At 37.8% G+C, this 21,242-nt stretch overlaps 1 protein-coding gene across 5 annotated transcripts in view; it reads left to right on the forward strand.

Annotated features, from left to right (window-relative positions):
* Window positions 1–21,242, forward strand: part of USH1C (USH1 protein network component harmonin) — a 47,145-nt gene that overhangs the window by 16,830 nt on the left and 9,073 nt on the right. For all 5 annotated transcript variants that reach the window (XM_032112830.1, XM_032112827.1, XM_032112828.1 and 2 more), the window contains 4 exons: window positions 1,587–1,729; window positions 2,366–2,431; window positions 4,986–5,110; window positions 6,569–6,645. In XM_032112830.1, the coding sequence (XP_031968721.1) occupies window positions 1,587–1,729; window positions 2,366–2,431; window positions 4,986–5,110; window positions 6,569–6,645 (411 nt within the window). The remainder of the gene's footprint in view (window positions 1–1,586; window positions 1,730–2,365; window positions 2,432–4,985; window positions 5,111–6,568; window positions 6,646–21,242) is intronic.

Consider the following 21,242-nt stretch of genomic DNA (forward strand, 5'->3'; position numbering starts at 1 on the left):
TGACAAGGAATGGAAATTAACTTTATCCTAATGGTTCCTCATGTTTGAGAGCTTCTGTTCTAACAGATATCTCCTGAAACATGAAAGTTGGATTGGGGACAAATAATTTTTAATCCTGACTAGCTGATGCCTAAGTCTTATTCCAAATTAGTTCCTTTTGTAACTGTTTATCTGATCTCATTAGCGTATTGACACATTGAAAATTGCTCAGTTTTTCATTCCCGCTGTTCTGTTCAGCAGAACTATAAGCCTTTGGGGCCTAATCTAAAACCAGATGAAATTAATTAAATCTTCCCTCTGACTTCAGTGTGACTTTCAATAAATTTTTTAATGTTTTTACTGCTTTAATCCTTCTTATAGCAAAGTGCGCAGTTATATACAAGAGGATAATGAAGTTCCATAGACTAATAAAAGACTGTTTTCTAATTGCCTTGCAACTGACTTAAATAGGGGGAAAAAAAGATTTAATAAGTCACTTCAGCTGCTTCCTAAGGGCGTATGTGTACTGTGTAGCTACATTAAGGAATTAATGGTTTATTTGATCTACTCTTATAGTAACAAAAGATGAAGCTGTCCAAAGGCACTGTAGACATTGTTTAAACAAAAGCTCTGGGCTAGTTGATTAAGCTCCAGGAATTCAACATCCTGAGGACTTAGTTTCAACTCCCAGTTATGTTAACAACTGTTAAAAATATGAGATCTACCTCAGCATGCATCACTGGGGTGGTATCCTTAAAATGGCAAATTGTTGCTATGGAACTCTTCTGTTCCTCACTCCTTCACCTTGCATGTCTCTCCTCAGTACACGTCTTTGTCTGGAGAACAGATAGCAAAAGGAAACAGTTTCCCTACCATGATGCAAAGGCATTCTTCGGTGCCTGGTTTTGTTCAAGATGTCTACTTTGTGCTTTAGAGACAGGAAAAATCCTACCTTCCTGATTAACATGGGATTTTAATTTCAGAAATGAAAATTAGATTAATGTTATCAAAGGGTTCTGCCTATAGCACAATGGAAATATCTTTCTTGAACAGAAAATAGTGCTGGTGTCTTAATTGTAAAGCAAATGAAACAGGGACAAAACCAACTGTAATACATAAACTATACAGTGTATGGGGGATGTACATTCCCTGTATTTGGGTTCCCTGAATGATGACACATTTCTGCAGCAACCAGGGATTAAAACACAGTAACTGTGTAGTTGTCTTCAAACTGGGAGTCATTCACTGTTCAGTTCTCTGGCATTTCATTGCTCAGTGAGATTTCAAGAAAGTATAATGTGAAGTTTTTTCTGGGTGACACACTGAGCATGTATTTGGCATGACCCTTACAGTGCTGTTGCTGACTTCAGTAGTTGCAACCTCTTCTGAGGTGTTTAGCGCATAATAACTTAGAGGCTGAAAGTAGACTAGCTCCTTGGAGTAAGCGGTCAGATCTTTGAGGATCTTTTGGGGTGTGTTCCTCAGGAAGAGCGATGTAAGGAAATGGCAGATGTCCTACTGTGTGGCTGGGTTTTAATTATTTCCTAGAAGAATTGCATTCATGAGATATTTTCATGACTGATTTTGGGTGGTGGTTTTGATTGCAGGGAAAGGAGCTGTTCATGACTGAAGAAGAGAGGCAAAGAGAAGCATATCTCCGTGAGCAGGAACGCCAGGAGTTAATGCATCAGAAGCGGCTTGCGCTGGAGACCAACAAAATCATCAAAGAGCAGCAAGAGAAAGAGAGATTGTAAGAGCTCTCTACAGGACAGTCTGAAAAATTTAGCTTGGATTTGGAGAGGGCACAGAAGACAGGAGCACATGATTATTTCTGTGATGCTTCTCACAGAAGTGAGAAGATTCTGAACTTAGAGAACTCTGTTTTGCTGTTGCAGAGTCTCTGTTCATAAAATGTTTATCCTGTGTTGCTCTTGATGTTCTGGGCTTTCAGAGCTGATATCGTTCAAAGCCATGCTGAGTAGAAGGGTCATTCTGCTCCCTGACTGTCGTACCCCAATGATTCAGTGTGATATTCATTATTTTCCTGATGCTATCCACTCATGTTTTATTTTTAGCAAGACAGTTAGAAATTTTATACTCATAAAAAAACCACACTATAGACCTGTCTCAGAAGGAGGTATTGACTTAGAGAATTAAGTAGGTGATAATGCTCTTATTATGCAGGTGGTCAGGAATGTCCTCAGGGTTCCTATGAAACCATACTGAAACCTTGGTATCTTAGTGATGACTTTTAAAAAGGAGTGTTTTCCCCCAATACATATATATTTACTGTTTATGTCTTTTACTAAATGCTGACACACTTTGTTCAGGTTCTTACTCAGAAAATACTATTTTTATCATGGTGTCCTAATTCCTCTTATTATAGAAGAAAGCTGGAGATTTCCCAGAAGGCTGCAGAGGAGGAAGAGAGATACCGCAGAGAAATAGAGCAGTGAGTAAAAACCTTACACAGGCAGTGTGCCACCTGGAAAAGGGTGCTTGTGTATTAGGTCTGGCTGGAAACCTTCTGCATATTCCTTTCAAATAAAATTGTGTAGTATTTCCATTTAGCTAAATGTAGGATCCAATACAGATCAGTAAGTACACGACTGTTAGAGAATAGGAAACTGTTCTGAAAATCAGCACCTTGAAAACATGAGGCTTATGACAATAATAAATTCAATGTAAAGTTGAAGTAGAGCACTTATTTTAAAAATGTTATTAATATATAGAGAAACTTAAGATTAAGGAAGTTCTGTGTCTTAGAACTTGCTTACTCTGTTGTCACTGAAACGCTACATTTAATTGTAACAGAAAAAAATAGTACTTTTAATAAACAGATCAGTACTATATTTGTAACTTAAGCATTCTTTTACATTTGGAAGTTTGAAATTAATCAGTTGTTATCACAATAATTAACTTCCCTTCTAAATGATGGAGGGAAATTGCATGAAAATGAAAGTAGCACAATAATACCTGTTTTGATTCAGCCCTTTAGGACTAAGATTGACCCTCAAGTCTTCAGCTTTGCCCCTTTGACATATTGAAGGGGTTTTAATTCATTTAATTCACTTAAGTTCCTTCTCATGTACCTGTATTAGCTAAAATTTTCTGATAGAAAAAGTGCAGGGATTTCTGAATTTCCAAGGTGCAAAAAGAAATATATTCTTCAGCTGTCACAAGAGAAAAATCTTCTGACACTCCTGCTGTGGGCTCTACTGCAGCACATGGATGAATTCTTGTGCATTTCCCTTTTCTGATACCAGGGAATTGGTGACATCCTGTTCTTTATTGTGGCCTTCTACAGAAGTTCCTGCAATAGCCAAAAGCTGCTATAAAAGCAGGCCATCACATGTGAAGGATGATTCTGTTCTCCCAGTCTAGATTGCCTGTCTGTTATAATGGATGTTGGATGTCTGCCGTGTTCTTCTGCACTAAGAGCATCTTTACTCACTCAGGGAGGGCTTTCATGCCTTGAGGGCTGCTCAGTGTAAGGTCTAACACAGCTTTATACTTCCTTGTAATTTTCAAGTGTCGCTCAAGCACTTCTAAGCTTTTCCATATCACAATCCGAACAGTTAAGTCAGTGTCAATCTCCTGGGTGAGGAGGAGGGAGAATGGTACTAGAGGAAAAAAGGTGAAATTAAAAGCTGAGATTTCATGAGCAATTGTGACAGGCTAAAATACATTGGTTTTCTGTATTAATAGTTTGTAAGGATCATTACCTTCCTTTAAAAATCCTTTCTGCAGGAATTCATTGTGTAAAGTCACTGTGCCCTATTTTGGTATCTTAGATTTGAAAACATTTCAAATGTGCCTGAATGGCAGAGGTCCCTAACTCTGTGTACTGCAAGTTGCATTGTAATACCATCTTTTTTTAATTAAAATGAAATGAAACAACATTCTGTCCATCGTTCCCTGACAATGCCTCCAAATTTAAATAGTGAGCTCAGCTGCAGATTTAAGAGTGTTTTGACTCCATGTGAATATTTTTTCAATTTGTTTTAGCTAATTTAGAGATGCAAAAGATAATCCAAGTATAAATAGCATCATATATATCTAAGACCTGGTAAATTTTGGCACCACGTTATCCTTTCAAGGCCAGCTATAGTCAAGAATAGATCTTGGATCACTTAAGGCTACATATATGAAGCTACACGTTATTAGGTTATTCGGCATCTCTGCTGTGACCTACTTGGTGCTTGCTGTTTTTTGGTTTGAAATGTCCTTTTTTCTGATCATCATGCCATTCTAAAGTACCTCCTTGGTACTTTACTTGTTTTGCATGCTCTTTTCCTGAAGTGTGACGCTCTCTGCACCACCCTCATCCTCTATCTCTACTTATCTATTCCCCTCTCATCTCTTTTATTCTTTTTTTCCCTTTTTTTCCCTAGAATAAGAAATTTCTATTTCTTATTGGTTCGTGTTTCAGCAGTATTTAATTCTTTTTGGGAAGAGTCACTTTTTATGGCAACCTAGGACTATGTGTTTAGGAAGCAATCATCAAAATAGATTTAAGCTATAGAAGGAAGACACACACCTTTTAGGTATAATTTTCCATTGTGACATCTGATTTGGGTGTATGGTAGATGTTCTGTCCCTCAGTGTTTTAGTTAAAACTGACTTTTTCTAACAGGTAATTCCAGTTGTAAAAATGAAAAATTACTAGGTGAGAGATGGTTTTTTTTACTTCATTTAAGGTGACAGTACTGTAGTGTATCATTCATGGCTTAGCATCTGTGCACGTGTTTATATAACTGGCCTTATAAGTCTCAATATTAATCAAGAATATCTTACTCAGTTACACTGTATTTTTCAAATTATCTTAGTAGCTTAGTAAATGAAACAGATTGATGAAAGGAATTTGGTTATGAGGAAAGAGCAGTTTATTATGCCTTATATTAAAGAGAAAAAACAAATACGCTGAAAAATTATGATGGTAATGAATATATACTGATGCTGTTGTTTTTGCACTCTGAATGTGTAACTGCATTTGCTTCTTCTAGGATAACAGCAGAGGAAGAGAAATTTAAAAAGGAGTGGGAAGAAGACTGGGGTCCTAAAGAACCACCCAAGTCTCTAAAAACTGTAACTGCAGATGTGCACTCTGCCCCTCGTTCCAAACACAAAAGTAAGTAATTGATTTCAGCCTGCCTCCTTGTGTTTGTGTCAGACACGTCTGAGCTGTATGGAATATATCACCAGTTTGTCTCCAAGCCAAGCTAGCTATGAATGGTTATTTTCAGAAGGCTGGAAGCATACCATTAATTTAATAACTCTTGTTTAACATGTACCTATCTTGCAAAATCTAGATCCACTCAAATAGTCATGGTTTTTAACAAGCAGCAGCAGCAGAAAAAGCAAAAAAGAATGAAGCTTGCTAGGAAATTTTCTGAAGCATCAGCCTCTTTATCTTGGGGGTTTGGTGCATTGTTTTCCATGTTGTTTTTGTTCAGTGTTTGCTTGACAATCTTTTCAAAGTTTGGGTTGGAAGGGATGTTAAAGATCACCTTGTTCCAATTCCCTGCCATGGGTGGGGACACCTTCCACTAAACCAGGTTGTTCAGAGCCCCATCCAGAACAGGCCTTGAATACTTCCAGGGATGGGACATCCACCACCTACCCTGGGCAACCTGTTCCAGTGCCTCACAGTAAAGAATTTCTTCTTAGTATCTAATCTAAATCTATCCTCTTTTAGTTTCAAGCCATTCCCCCTTGTCCTGTCACTATATGCCCTTTTAAAAAGTTCCTTTTCAGTTTTCTGGTAGCTCCTTTTAGGTACCGGAAGGCTGCTCTAAGGTCTCCCCACAGCCTTCTCTTCTCCAGGCTGAACAGCCCAACTCCCTCAGCCTTTCCTCATAGGAGAAGTGCTCCAGCCTTCTGATCATCTTCATGGCCGTCTGCTGGACCCATTCCAGCAGGTCCACATCCATCTTATTTTGGGAGCCCCAGAGCTGGATGCAGCACTCCAGGTGGGGTCTCATTGAAGTGGAGTAGAGGGGTAGAATTCCCTGCCCTGCTGCCCACACTGCTCTTGATGCAGCCTAGGATGCTGCTGGCTTTCTGACTTACAGGTCTGGAGGGAATCAAGAGAGTTGGAGCTTAGTTGGCAGTTAAGAAGCTAAATTGGAATCTACAAATTGTATGTGGAGAATGTACTAAAATTGTATTGTACAAAGAAAAACGTGGAAAGTGCTTGTTGCATAATTTATAGGAGATCTGGGCCAATTCCTAACCTGATGTTATTTTATTACATTATTTTGTGTGTGACTTTGGGAAAGTCTGCTGATGGTTCCATTACAGGAAAAGCTACCAAGCTCTGCAGGCTTCTCTTCATCACAGAGCAGACTAATTGTCCACATGTAGATTCTAACTGCTCTTCAGGGCTGGAGGAGGTTGGAGACTGATTTAATAGGGCCATTTTTTCTTTCTAACAATTTTGTAGAAAAAGCATCCCGTCACTAACTACATTTTTTTTATTTCACGGAGACTTCTAGTCACACACTGCTGATCTCTTTTCATTTCATGGGAACCTCCATTTAGACTGTCACTTCTATCTCCTCACTCCTTTCCTCCTCTGTTTCTCTAGAAGACTTAAAGGGAGTTGCACATGACCAACTTGAAACAGATGACATGGATGAAGTGAACATGAAGCAGGACAAACAGGTTTGCCACTCAGCCCGAACTTCCTATCCTGATTCAGATTCTTCCTGTGTCTCACCTCCTCCTGACAGTCAGTCTTGACGTTGAACTGACCATTTGGGTTTCCTAGGGCGATATTTGTGGTCCTTTGGTAAATGATGAAAGGTTTTGACACTGCTGCTGTCATTGCATTCTAAAGGTACCTTGATATGAAATCTAACAATCCTGCAGAAAGGTGGACTATACTGAGTGCTCTGTGTTAGCAGTGTTTCTTACATAAAGTTATGTATGTTTCTTATATAAAGTTTTGTATGTTTTTACTTAGCAATATACTTTGTAACATTTGTGCACTTGGCTTGAAATATTTTGTCCTGGGAAATGGAGCTTTTCATGTCTCCTCAAAAGCCTGTGTTCTGCCACAAGCTTGAATGAGTTTGCATACCTGCTTAATTTTCATAAGGCTTGCTAAAACTACTGTAAAGTAGGAGCATAACCATAAAAATCTTAGCAATGCACATGCCTGTGTGGTTCTGTGTGAAGATTACTTGTTGATTGTTGCATTTGCTTTGACATAAAATGTATATCATTAAAATAAGGGAAACTTATGACTAAATGTACTAGAACCATTTATCAAGAATTTGACTAAGAACTTGAGGTGTAATACCAAACCTCTGGTGTTGAGCCTTCAAATAAATTTCAATCAGTTACACATATCAGCATGGATTGATCTGAGTAAGAACCAGTCCTTGGCTTTTCTTCAAAAAACACCTTTTCCTTTACCTTTTGTAGCTTTTGGATGGTTTTATCGGTATGAAGGAAAATTTCCCACAATCCGTAAGGTACAAAGTCTGAAATGTACATTTGTTTGCTGTGTGTTTGAATTGAAATTCCTCATTTTTCTTCTCTCTTATTAGTAAACATTCTTTATAGTCAAATGCTCCTTCTTTTAACGTGTGCACAATTTAAGATGCTTGTGGGATGCATGTGTCTAGGAGTTTGTCCTTTTCAGTCCTTTGGGCTGTTGAGTTCTGCCAGAGGGAGTTGTGTAACAGTACTTTGCAGCAGGTGTTCATTACAGGTGAGCAGTGCATCTCTTCATGTTCTCCAGAAGTATTCACTATATATATATATATATATATATTTTTATATAAAACCAGTACAGAGACAAAAATTATATAGTTATACTTTTGCAAACCTCCCTGTAAGAGGAGTGCTGAAGGCAGAAGGCTTTTAGGCATGTATATATGAGGAAAAAAAATTAACAATCTTTAGGGTGATAGAATACTTCTGTGTCTGCAGAGATGCTGCTGAAGTATTGCAATTTCAATTTGAGAGTTTCAAATAATATTTTATACTTGCAGTTGCTTCCTTCTCTTTATTGCTTTTAATGTATATTAGCCATATTCTGGGGGGGTTGTGTGGTGTGCTTTGGTGGTGGGTTTTTTGGTAACTGTGGTAAAAGCGCCATGAAGATGTTTTGTGTGTATCTGGCAATAACTCAAGGTTTCAGAGGAGGTCAGGATTGTTTCAGACAGATGAAGTATTCGTGTAACTCTTCAGGACTATTACTTTAACCTTCTGTGTGCCCAGCATATGTCTGTTCTCCTTAAAAGAGATTAGGAGAAAATGGTGCATTCCAATACCTTTTTGTACTGCTGGTGACTGTAAATCACCATGGATCTCTAACCTGTGAGAAAGCCAGGGCAGTTAGGATTTTTATAATGAAAATTGTAAGTGCATATTATGGAAACTCTTCACACGAAGAGGTAATCTTTTGTATTGATGCTGACAATTATAGTTCAGAGAATCATATATTAATGAAGATCTTACACAATTCCCGTTGAACTTTAGCACATGGTGTGCACTAGAAGCTTGAAAAGATGTTTTTTTAATAATTTGCTTTTAGAAATATTTTTAAATCTGGCAGTGATGAATTTTCATCCTGCTCCCTATTGCTAATGAATTTTTTTGTTTGTTCTAAAAACAAAATTTCACTGTGTACTGAAAATGTCTATAATAGGAAGTAAACTGAATCCATGGGGAAAATTGTAGGAAAGGATGAATCATCCCGTTGTATCTGAATGCAGTGAATGCAGCTAAGATTGTCAGATATATGTTCTTGTTCTGGAAGACTTTGGCTTGTGTACTGCTTAGTGTGCCTTTGAATTCAGTAATTCTTCAAATGTTGACCTGCCTGGTGTTGCATTTAGTAGACAGTACTAAATGTATCTTCTCATTTTTTAGAGGATGATATTGGCAATTGTTAAGGTAAAAACTAATTATCCCTGAATAAAATATGCCACAGAATTAGGTTTATGTTAAAACATTAGTGTGAAAAGCTAGACTTTTTTTTTTTTTTAGTTAAGCCTTATCTCCAGTGTTTTGGGGGTTCCTTTTCCCCCTGGTCCCCTCCCTACAACACCACCACCATGTAACCACGAAGCAATAGACCACATCCCACTGAACTCAACAGTACAGATTTCCAGTTAACTGCTTGACTGGGAGAATTGGCTTTTGTAACTGCCGGGGAAAATGTCTGTTTTCCAAGGCTTTGTTATCAATATTAACGTGCAAAAGGGGAAAGGAAGACAAATAATGCTATTTAATGTGAAGCAGTTTGTGGTGGTTTTGGGAATTCAAAGCATGAAAGTCAGTAGCTGATGATGATGAGAATAAAATCAAACCTGAGGCACAGCCCTTCTGGCAGTGGCAGTAATTGACAGTAAGTGGCCACCTGCTCCTCTGTTATACTTTTTCATAAATAAAAGGAGAACGTGGCATTTCCAATATGAACTAAATCGTACCTGTACAAATGTGAAAGGGCAGCAGAAATGTGACATCATTAAAGTAGAAATAAGGAGCAGTGTGTGTTCTGAAGACAACAGGAACAGAGGCTTCCAAAAGACTGTGTAGCTTTTCCCTTTGTTTGTATCCTACATCTAAAATTTAGAGTCGCTTTGTACTGTATTAGTTAACTCATCTGAGTAGATTTTATCCAGGAGCTACATGGTCTTTGTCTTGCAGTGTTCCTTCTTGGAAGCAACTCAGTTTCTGCACTGATCTAAACCTTTCCTTTATAATTCCTTATTTCAGTTTCATTAGGGGATGCAATGCTGATTTTAGGGCGTATGCATGAAGCTGTTGTATGCATGGACTGTTCACATCTACTTACACATGAGCATCTGTCACCTCAAAGCAATCAGTCTTACATGTATATAAGTGCCAAAACAGAGAGATGGCAAATCAAGACCCAACCAAAAGTGAATATTCAAAGTCTTATAGTGGGCCTCTGTGCCCTAAAGTTGTAACTTTGCAGAGGAACAAAAAAGTTGAATTCTCTGATCTCATCCAACATCTCTTAGTGGGCACAAGCCCTACAAAAAGTTTGAACTTCCTGCAAATTGCTGGGTAAATGGACTTTGGATTTTCTTTTAAAAGACTATCCCCTTACTTGCATAGACTGTAATTAGATTTTTCAAGGCAGGCACTCATGTACCAGAATTGAAGTTTGTGGTGTTTTTAGCTGATGTAAAAATTCTTGTTAAAAATCCTTCCCAGAAGGGGAAAGAACGAAAGAAGTCAAAAAGTGATAGTTTTTGTGAACAGAAGAAGAACAAAAAGGAAATGGAGTTTGAGCAAAAACTTGCCAAAGAGAAAGAAGGAATGCTGGAGAAAGAAAAACAGCTGAAAATAAATCGTCTTGTGCAAGAGGTATGTTGTGGTCTATCAGGTGCAAAACTATATTGAAAGAAAATTAGGTGGATTTTTAGTGGAATTATTTTAGCAGGACACTTGTTTAATTATGTCAAAGATAATGAAATTTTAAAAGCTGTTTCACTGCAGAACTCTGTTGCCATGTTTGCTTGTTTCCAGTCAGCTTTTGCCCAAATGAGGATAGCTCTGCAGTTAATGGGTGTCCATGTGTAGTGATGAATTTAATGAAAGCAAAATAGGAAAACCTTCTTAAAAGCATTATTATTTTAAAATTATGTTTAGTGGAGTTTTCATACTTCTGAAACATATTTGTATTGTGACCACACCTATAACCTTTTCTCATGCACCAATGTTATGGTCAAGGTATCTGAGACAGAACGAGAAGACTTGGAAGAATCAGAAAAGGTGCAGCACTGGGTGGAAAGACTTTGTCAAACACGGTTAGAACAGATTTCCTCTGTGGAGAATGAGTCTCCTGAGGTAAAATTCTGGCTTTTCCATATATTGCATGATCTCTAAATAACTGAAGGTTGTCTCCTAAAAGCACCAGGTTTTACTAGTGAAAAAATCTTTGTCTTTCCCCCTCAGCCTTTTTTCTAAGAGGGGGGAGAACATCAGTAATTGATGACTATATCTATAGAATTTGCTGTTCCTATATTTTATGAAGATTTAAACATTGTTTTAATGAACTGTTTGTATTAACCTTTTAAAGTATATTATTACCACAGAGTGAACAGTTTTATTGATCCGTGAGCTGTTTGGGCTACGTGGGGCATGCTACAAATAACAAACCTGGACCCAGCTATATTTATTAATATCCTATGAAAATGAGACCATCATTGATAGTGAGCTCTTGGAAGCTTCCTTGTATTGCATGAAATAAAGGAGCAGGTTAAGAAAATCACAAAAAGATACGAAACTCACAAGGAGTAGGCTTTGGGCTTGTGCTTTAAGTAGTCCCCTTTAATTAGGGGATCTGCAGATAGCGATTGTTCCTTAGAGCCTGATGATTCTAGATGTGGAGTGAGGCTTTCCCACCATCCTGCTGCTCTGGCTGTCTTCCAAGGAAAGCCACTTTCAAGAGGAGCATTTCAGTCTGCTGAGCTCCCGTGAGATCCCCGAGAAACTGCAACCACAAAAGGGACCTTGGGGAACACTCTCGCATGATTTTCCTTCAAGTCAACATGGAGCAGCTCTGGAAAAAGCAGTTGATCTTTTGTTCTTTGTGGCCCTAGGCTCAGATCCATGTGGTTTTCCAGTACAGGTCTTTAGTGGAATGATTATGCAGAGTTTTTCTCTCACTATCTAAACTTGGCAGATGGTGTTCTGCTAGAACTTTGTCCCCCTTACTTTGTAAAGTAAGAAGGCACATTACAGATTACAAACACTTGCATTTTCAGAGCTCTACCTGAATTTAAGACAAACACTCTGTGTTGTATTTGCTCCATCAATTCTTCCATTACATTATATATAAGTGCTCTATTACGATTTTTCTACAAACCTGCCCAAGCAGCTAAAACATGTAAAACATAAAACCTGAGGGCTTCTTAGGGGTAAGTACAGCTGAGCAGTTTTCAGGTGCTACAGGCATGAACTGTTTCTTGGGAACAAGAGCAGTCAAGATCTCTCAACCTCTGCCAAAGAAATAGCTATTTTTCAGTACAAAGGGGTGAGCATGTTAGATAAGAAGAACGTGAAAACTGTTACCCACTTGAGGGAAGTGTTGCCATATTAGAGTAAGATGGATGTGTCTGTCAGACAGCTTATCCATGTAGTGTTTCCTCAGCTGAGTCTACAAAATAGCAAAATGGCTGAATTTTCTTTGATCGCTGGTAAAAGGAATGTTAGCAACTCTAGCAGCATATGTGGACTCCTTCACATACGTTGGGGTTTTTTTGGATGAGCTGCTCATTATGTTCAAACTCTGGAGTTGTTTAGCCCCCCAATAGATTGGGTGTGGATTAACATAAATTATAAGATCTCAAACCCCTTGAGGATCTGATTTCATAGCACACTAAATTTTTGTTTTGATAGCTGCTTAAGCTTAGTTTCCTTCTGTGTGCTAATGTGTGGTTGTGTTTACACAACTTTAACCCCTTTCCCTTTTTTAATGACATAGAACCTCAGGGCTTGTCTTTGATTATTTTTCTTAAAATAATCACCTTTCCAAGGAGTAATTCTTGCTTTCTCTTCATAAGAGCCAGAGAGGCAAGAGTTGTGTTATCTTGATTTGCCCTGTGACTTTGCCTTCTGAAGGCTTCATGCTTTTGGGGTTTTGTGGGGTTTCTTTTGTCGACCCCCTTACCCCAACAGCTTTTGTCACACCACTCCCATTTTTCTTCTTTTTAAACTAGAATCCCAAGGAGTGCTTTTAGAAAGGCCTTCGGAGAAAATTTTGTGTATGTTCTGTGTGGGAGAAGCCAAGAGCTTCCTGTGCAGTAGCAGTCAGGCGGTGTTGTAAGGCTGGCCATCAATCACTTCAGGACTGTTTCAGGCAGAATTGTTGAGGCAGATTTCTGTTCTGTCACAGCTGGCGAGTGGACGTCCTTCTGCCTCTCCCTCAGCCTCCTCAATGCGGCGCTTTGCCGGGGGCCTGCAGCTGCACACCACAGACCTCGATGATATAAACTTAGATGAAGTTGACAAACCCAAACAGCACGCGCCACCACCTCCGCCACCACCGCTGCCCACTGTTAGCCCAGCACCCCCAGCTCACCCACTTCCTGCCTCAAATGTTCCACGAGGTCCAGCCCTGTCGGTGACACCGGCTTCCCAGGTGACCTCGGGATCTGCTTGGATGCATGCGCCTTTACCCTTGCCCTGCGTGCCTCCCTGCCCTGATCCATCACCTTCTGTCCACTGGATCTACCCTTCTGCCCCTTGCAATGTTAAAAGACGGAATGAGGTGGTTTCTTCATTTTTCCTGTAGGGATTGCAGTCCAGTGGTGATTTCATTTTTACATTTTTAAAATGTAAGTCAGGAGGCGTTTGCTCTCCTGCCTACGTACGTTGTAACCCTAACACCTGCAGATACATTCAGTGGAATGTATCAGTTAAAAAAAAGATGAGTTGGACTTGATGAAAAAGAAAGAAATAACAGCAGGCAGCAGTTTAATTCAGGGTTAAATTTCAGAAAAGTATCATCCCTGTAGTGAAGATGACTTGTAAAAGTGCTTTAAATGTGTCATCAAATGGCTTTGTTAGGTGAGAAGGAACGAAGGAACGTCCTTTGTTAGGACAAAGAAAATTGGCCTAAAGTTGGAAGCTCAAACTTTTAAAAGGTCAAAACTGTGTAAAATAAAAAAGTGCGAGCTGGTAACCTGTTTTGACTTTTTGCACTTTGAGAAAACAGTGCCGTTCTCCTCACTGCAATCTGAGTCCAAAAGAGTCAAATAAAAGCAATCTTGTGGCAGATCGCACTTCAGGAAAGAAACAGCAGCTGATTCATCCTAATTCCCTTTGCTGAGCACTGTAGTGAGTTGTTGTTTTGGCAAAAGATTCTTGTTTCAAGCAGCAGAAGAGGATCCCATATGGTCACTTGTTCCCTACACAGTTTTTTTGCATGGGTTGACTGACTGCGTTGTTGGGTTTTGGGGCTTTTGCATGTTTACTAAATCGTCTTAGTGTTTGCATGATTCTGGTTGGGGTGGGGAAGGATATGCAAATTTATCACTTTTTGGTGGAAACTGATAGATTCTCTCTCTGAATAATTGCCATTATGTGACCCATGAATCTCTTCTAAACTTATGTGGACCTCTGACAGTGCTTGATCTATGTGATTTATACATTTGAAATGCCAAGAATGTGCTAGATCCACCAAAATGGAAATATCATATATTCTTACAGATAGCAGGTTTCCCAAGTTATTTGCAAAATAAAAATGATGTGAAATGACGCAGAAGTGTACAAAATACTAGTGTTGAGAGGAGAAATACACTCTTCTAAAGATAACAGAAAATACTCAGATAGATGGAGTAATACCGGAACTGCCTTACTGATCTGACCCCAAATCAATATATTTCAGTATGTGTTTCTGGCAGTTTGTCACTGCTGGGTATGTTAGAGAAAAGAAATTAATAATTAAGAAAAATATGTTAGGTAACAACAAATAACCTAGCTTTTAAAATAAATGTCAGTTTTCACTGAATATAGTTAGCGTATATGAGGAAATAACTAGGCTCTTAGTAAAATTAATTCTGAGCCAAAGCTGCTTGGTTTATAAGTAGATAATTCAGTATTTCTGGTGTGGTTTCAGAAATGGAAGAAAAATCCAAAGCTTGAGAATTTATCCTTGCTGCCTTTTACAAAGTGAGTTTTTAACCCCACAGATAAGCAAAAGCAGTGCATTTTTGTGACTATATGGATTAAAGACCTTGTGTTTATGCCTGCCAAAGCCAAAAAGATAAGACAACTGTAATTGTCCCATAAGTCCATTTTTCTAATATTACTCAAGCTGCAAAATCGTCTCTGCATTGCTCCATTTTTGGTATTAACCCAGATCGTTTAATTTCCAATTCAGCTTGAACAAAACCTGACAAAAGGAATAAAATCCTGTCAGAGGCATTCTTGAGAACTAGCTATTAAAATATCTGGAATAAATTGTCTGTTTCTGAAAAAAATTATTATTGGCTTTACACTTTATATGAACCCAGTATTAAGTGTGTTGCTGTTTAGGTTGTAAGAACCACCTCCCACGTCGGCAAAGCGTCCTCTGTGTCAAGCAGCCCGCTGGTATGTCACGTGCTGTTAATCATGGCTGTAGTTTCATGAGCTTCCCATGTAGTGCTAATGGCAAGGAAGTGTCAAAAGTTTCACCCTGCATGGCTCATTTGTTTAAAATTCAGCACGTGGAATGATGTGTGGGGGATACATTGCTGTGCTGGGAGCACGAGTAGTGGAAGTGGCTCCTAATGGTCCAAGGATTTCGTATTTCAACAGTTGAGCAAAATACAGTCCATATCTGCATGTTGCAAATGTCTGTATGTGACAGAGCATGTGCTTTGTTCTTCTGTCAAGGCAAAAGTTGCTAGGTTCAATCTGTCTTTTAAATAGAATGGGTGCTAAGAAGCAAGTTCTGTCTCAGAACCACCAACATTTGTTTGGTATCTCTTTGCACTGATTTTGAGTCAGAATGGTCATATGTCAGGTTTCTCCATTGTGCGCTCCAGAAAAGTCTGTTGCTAAATTGTGCAGCTCCAGGAGAAATCATCCAGTTCCAGTGCAGTTTTAACAAGTTAGTATCTGTGAATCTGTTGATTCTGAATCTTCTAAGTTTGGAAAGCTTAATGATACAATGTATTTTGCAATGTGGAACAACAATAGCTGAGGGATATCCTCAGGGACTTTCAAATATCTAATTCAAGCTTTTTAAAAAACTATTTAAGAAAGGAAAAGGGAAAAAAAAAAACCCACAGGGGGGGGAAAAAACACACACACATGCACAAAAAAGCCAAACAGAAAACCAAACCCAAAAAGTGGCTTAACCCATTTGCTGGAAGCAAATAAATGAGAGGATACAGCTTGTACCATAAGAATTATCTCTGGAATACATCACATTTCCTATGAGAAACATTGAGAAAAGTGTCCCAAGAGTTGCTGGGGTCAAGTCAGAAACTGAACCCACAGGGCTCAGTTTTGAACTCTCTTCTTGAATAAAACTGTGCTTCATGTCATTGGGAGTTTTGGCTGAGTGGGAAGTGTAGGATTGGCCTAGGGCATGCTGAATGATCAGGTCTCAGATGCCTCTGGGTATCTGTACTTTGTGGAGTCAAGGGCAGGGTATTTACCTAACAAATCCTTTTGGTTAAATCAAGATAATTTAACTTGAAGTTCTCTATGGAAAGCAGTTTGCTGCAGCCCAGCTGAATTTCATCTTAAAAGATCTGTTTAGCCATGGATTAGTTAAAATCTTATTTTGGGTTCACTCTGTTCTTACACTCAACTTTAGCAGGTTTTTCTTTTCCTGTAACTTCTCATTCAGTTTGTTGCCTTTATGGGAAAAATGCCAAAATCAGGGCTGAGATTTATCCATAGTCTTGCTGGTGAAGCCTGAATTTAGGGGAAAAGCTACTACTTGGATGCAAGAGAAATTGTGTTTTGGTTTGGAGTTTGTAAGGCTTAGTTAAAATAATTCTGCAAGGTTTTTCTTCTATTAGTGTTGTTAAATTCATTATGATAAACCATTTGGATTGAGGAGTCTCATTGAAATTATGGATTTGCACAAATTATGTTGTGAACTGTAATTTTTTTAAATTAACTCCATAGCAACTTGCTCCAAGTCCACCTACCCAACGTCATCCAGGGGTACCAATAGTGTCTAAACCAGTTATGCTGCATCCTGACCCAAACTTCGTGGTCAGGCCAACAATCAAATCAGAGGCCCTGGTAAGCCTTTTAATGTTCTTTTTATGAATGCTCCAGTTACTGTGAGGGTTTGGTTTTGACATTGTTCTTTGAGATGTCCTCAAAGAACAATCTTTTTTCCCATTTCCTGCTAACTAAAATTTCTGTATATTTTCAAGCAGTCACGAATGGTAAGTACAAAACAGGTTTTTTCCATTTTTTTTCCATAGTGGAAAAGCTGCTTTTAGTGACAATTTTTGTACAGGGGTGCATAATTCCAGAGCAGCATAAAGCCCTAGAATTTGTACATCTTATTTTTCATCTATTCACATGCTGGGTTTTATTTCTATAAATTCTGAATTCATTCATCAGAAACGAAATAATAAAAATTAAGCCAGCTGCATTTTTCCTTTGTAAATGGTCATAAACATACTTGAAGATATATGCCTCATTATATTATTTATCATATATATATATATATATATATATATACATATATATATTTATATGTATCTTTTAATTTCCAGGGGGAAATATGTGTGTTGTTATATCAGACTCCAGTATACTGGTCAGGCAGCGTTACTGCAAAGTTCACTCATAATCAGCTTCTTTTTCTCATTTCTTTTCCATTTCTTGTTTCAAATGTAAGTGAAAAGTCAGAGGCTAAATATTTAGGACCAACCATGTAGCATCTTTGGGAATTCTAGTATATGAGCAAAGGTGAGCCACGTCTTACTGAACAAAAAAAGAGGAATACTGCTCAGACAGGTGATAACTCCCAGCTGACAGCCCTTGAAATTCACCTAGAATAGCTGGTGGACCAATTTGGTAGCTTTTATTCTTGAGGTTCACTGTGGCTTATGCTGTTATTATCAGTGTTCTGTAATGCATGTTTGTGGACACGTGTATATATGCATTTGTAAGATAGTAAGTGACAGAAAAACCAATGAATTTGTATTGCATTTATTTAATTAAAAGCTATTTCTGACAATAAATTATGTGCACAATATTCCTAGCTGTGTTTCATTAAAATACGATGGATTTGTCATTTTTCATTTCAATAATTTAGATAATCTTCTTCCTTTATTTTCCCCAGTTACACTTTGAACAAATTTAAGTGATACTTAGTAACCACTTTTCCCACAGCCAGAGTCATTTTGAAGCTTCTACATTATAAATGAACTGAATGGTAATTAGAAGCAGTTTTTATAAGTTGCTTAAGAGAAGGCAGGCACATGAGCTGAAAATAAATTCACATCCTCCAGTGGAGATGTTTCCTTCAGTTGGAGCTCTCATTTTGATTGTGTTCAGTTTTTTAACATCTCTAAGCAATATGAAATTCCATAGGGAAAGGATGAAAAAAGTCATAATCTGCAGTTAATATCATCTAGCTCTTGAACAAGTGTGTGTGTGTGTGTACTAGTTCGCAAAATTTATAATACCCTTATGTGTGATCAAATAATCTTGGTACAAATTTTAAAAGGCACTTTTTTTTTTTTTTTACTGACTACGTACAATTAGTTTAAGAAACTGGCAACAAGATCCACCTCCATAGGGAAATGTCTTATGATTTGTTATGCATGCATGCACATTTTCCAAATCACAAGTCTGCTAAAATCTTTCAGATTCAATCATCTTCCTTCCCAAACTGCATTATATTAGTTGGAAGATCAAAATTTCAGTGGGAGCGACATTCTGGTAGGACTTTGAGAGAAAGATCAGTCTATAAATTGGTTTGATAGACCTTATAACTCTTACTTCCATTGATGACTTACTGCAGTAAAAGGGTAATTATTTATCCTCACTTCAGTGAAGTCAGAGTGCTGTGTGAAGTAAAACTTGCATGGATACTGAAGAGGGAGATTACATCTATTAGTTAAAAAAAGAAAAGGCCAGTGTACGACAAAACAAACAAGAGAGTACCTGCCTATCTCCAGAAGTGTTTAAGAATTAAAATTACGATTTTTTGCAGAAGGGGAGTGGATTTTGGTTGGTTGCTCTGTGTGTTTTTGTGGGTGTTTGTGTTTAAGTTCATTGTTCAGATAGAGGACCAGTTCAGCTTCTCTTAGTGGAGGAGAGTATCACCAAAGACAGCATATCATTTGCTGTCTGGTTTCTCATCTTCCTAGATTTCACACACCTTATGGAACTCCAGCTTTTATGTCTTAATTTGATATTATGCATTTAAATGTTTCAACCTTGTTTTTACCTGACTTTAACTGTCCTGAGTACCAAACTCTAGAAACTGAGGTTGATGGATTTATTTGATTCAAGCAGCTAATCCAGTTGGCCTATCCTTGAGCAATTCACTAGTAAAGAAGATGAAAAAGCATGCACTTAAGAATAAAATAGACATGCAAGAATGCATAAAATCCTCCTATTACCTGCAAGGTAGTTGGGCCAGATAGTCTGTGTTGTGGCTTAAATAATCTTCTTAATTAAATTCAGGTCAGAATTACCAGGTCTTTTAACAGTTGATGAAAATGAAATTGTTTTCATTTATAAATAGGGAAATGATGGGAGATGTTTAAACCTTAAGCATGGCCTTGAACACTGAGTGCTGCTCTGAGTCAAAATCGGTGTGAGCTGTACTAAAGTGAACTGGAATACATTTATGGCAAAGCCAATTAAATTTTGGCTCAGAGAACAGGAGAGGATTTTTATGATTTAGTGGTGAGATTTTCATAGAGGCAAAACCACCAGGAGCATTAGTCTCTGCTCTCCTATCTATCACAGACATGCTGCTGTGTGACTTACAAGGCTCTGGTGCACTGGCTGCTACAAAAGATTTTTTCTCTCTCATTCCTTTGTGGGTGGATGAAGAATTTCTGAAGGGAAAAAAATAATGTTTAAGCTTTCCTCTAATTTGCAAGCTTTGAAGCCTGATTCTGCGGGGCTGAAGTCAAGACAGGTGCTTAGATACCATGTGGCAAGATGTGTGAGGATTGGAAATTTCAAGTAGCATTGGTTATAGCTGTACCAAAACAATCTGTGTTGAAACTGAACTTTTTTTTTTTTTTTTTTTTTTTAAGAGAGCATCTAAAGGGATTTGTGGAAAATCTTTCCAAACTTGCCCATAAGTCCTCCAAGACAAAAACTCATCGTTTGTATTAATTAAACACAAACCACATTTCATTAACTCTTGAATATATTTTTCCATGTAATGGTAGGACTATAGGACACTGAGAGAAACCTTAGTGAAGCTGACACATGGTAATTTGTTTTAAAGGAAATTGAGTTTGAAAGGGTAAATTCCAGAGTTGGAAGTTGTTCTTCTTTCAGAAGACTCAAATACATTACCTGATTTGCTGTAAGGTTTTGAGTGGAGGCTGGGGAAGTGTCAGTAGTGTTTTGTATAATAATATGGGGATTTAGCCCATCTAATTTTTGAAAACTTCTGTAAACTAATAAAATATTCTGTATTTTAAGTGATTCCAAGCTACAGTGTACCATTTTGTTAGAATAGTGGAAGTGACAGAAAAACAGAATGAATATGGAATTTAAATCCTTGAAGCCAAACAGAACAAAATCAAATCCATTTAATAACGGAATTCACCTCTTCAGTATAAGAAATCTCTGGTAGGAAAGCAAATCTTAAATGCATAAACATATATGTATCATGACTTCTCAGTATTTTGGAAATTATTGTCTACCATTTTGTCCATGTTTAGAGTTGATTTTTTTCAATTTTTTTTATATATCATGGATAAGAGACCCAAGCACTCTTCAAGATACAAGAAATGACTTGTAAAAGCAGTCATGGAAAATATTTTTTAAAAATCTTGTGGTGTGGAAATGTGCATTATTTATGTTGTTTCTCTAGAATTCTTTCCACTTTGCATTCGATACTATTTCATTGTGTGTGTTCTCTCATTTTGGAATGATACAGGGAACAAGCACTAACAAGTGCAAGTGTGATTCAGTCCCTAGGAGAGCAAAATAAGCAGTAAGATAATTTATGAGTAGGTGATACTTATTTACATTAAAAAGTTAATACCTGGTTTGGCAATTTTCTTTCTTTTGCAGCCACAAGAGATGTTTAAAAGGATGGTGGTTTACAATTCATCATTTAGATCTAACAAAAAACAAGTAAAATAACGTTTTCCGTGTTTTGTGTGGTACTTCTTGTTTGACTGATCATAGATTTAAAACTTTCTTTTCCGATCCTGTTGCTCAGTTTCTAAAACAGAAGATGCAAGGCAGCCCTAGTGCATGAGAACTGCTAGTCTTTGTAAGCTTTAAGTGTGTGCCTGTGTCTCCTGCTAGTCTAAGCAGAAGAAGAATGGGAATAAATCCTTCAGGTTGAACCATCTGTAACTACTTACATGGTTAAGTGCAACCTTTAAGATAGTTGAACACTGATAACTGATCTGATACTGATATTCCTAAGATTTCCTTGTTTCTCTAAGTGTCCAGCTGCAATGCTTTCAGTAATAAAATGCTTTATTAGTTTAACAAATAGAGCTATCATCATACCATAGCTACTGTTAGGAAATCAGAGGAACTGGTGGTGGAAAGCACTTGTTCATTCAGCCTTCCTGTGTTGTGTAGGGTTTTCCTGCTGT

The sequence above is a fragment of the Corvus moneduloides genome, chromosome 6 (assembly GCF_009650955.1).
Source record: "Corvus moneduloides isolate bCorMon1 chromosome 6, bCorMon1.pri, whole genome shotgun sequence".
In the NCBI taxonomy this organism is placed as follows: Eukaryota; Metazoa; Chordata; class Aves; order Passeriformes; family Corvidae; genus Corvus; species Corvus moneduloides.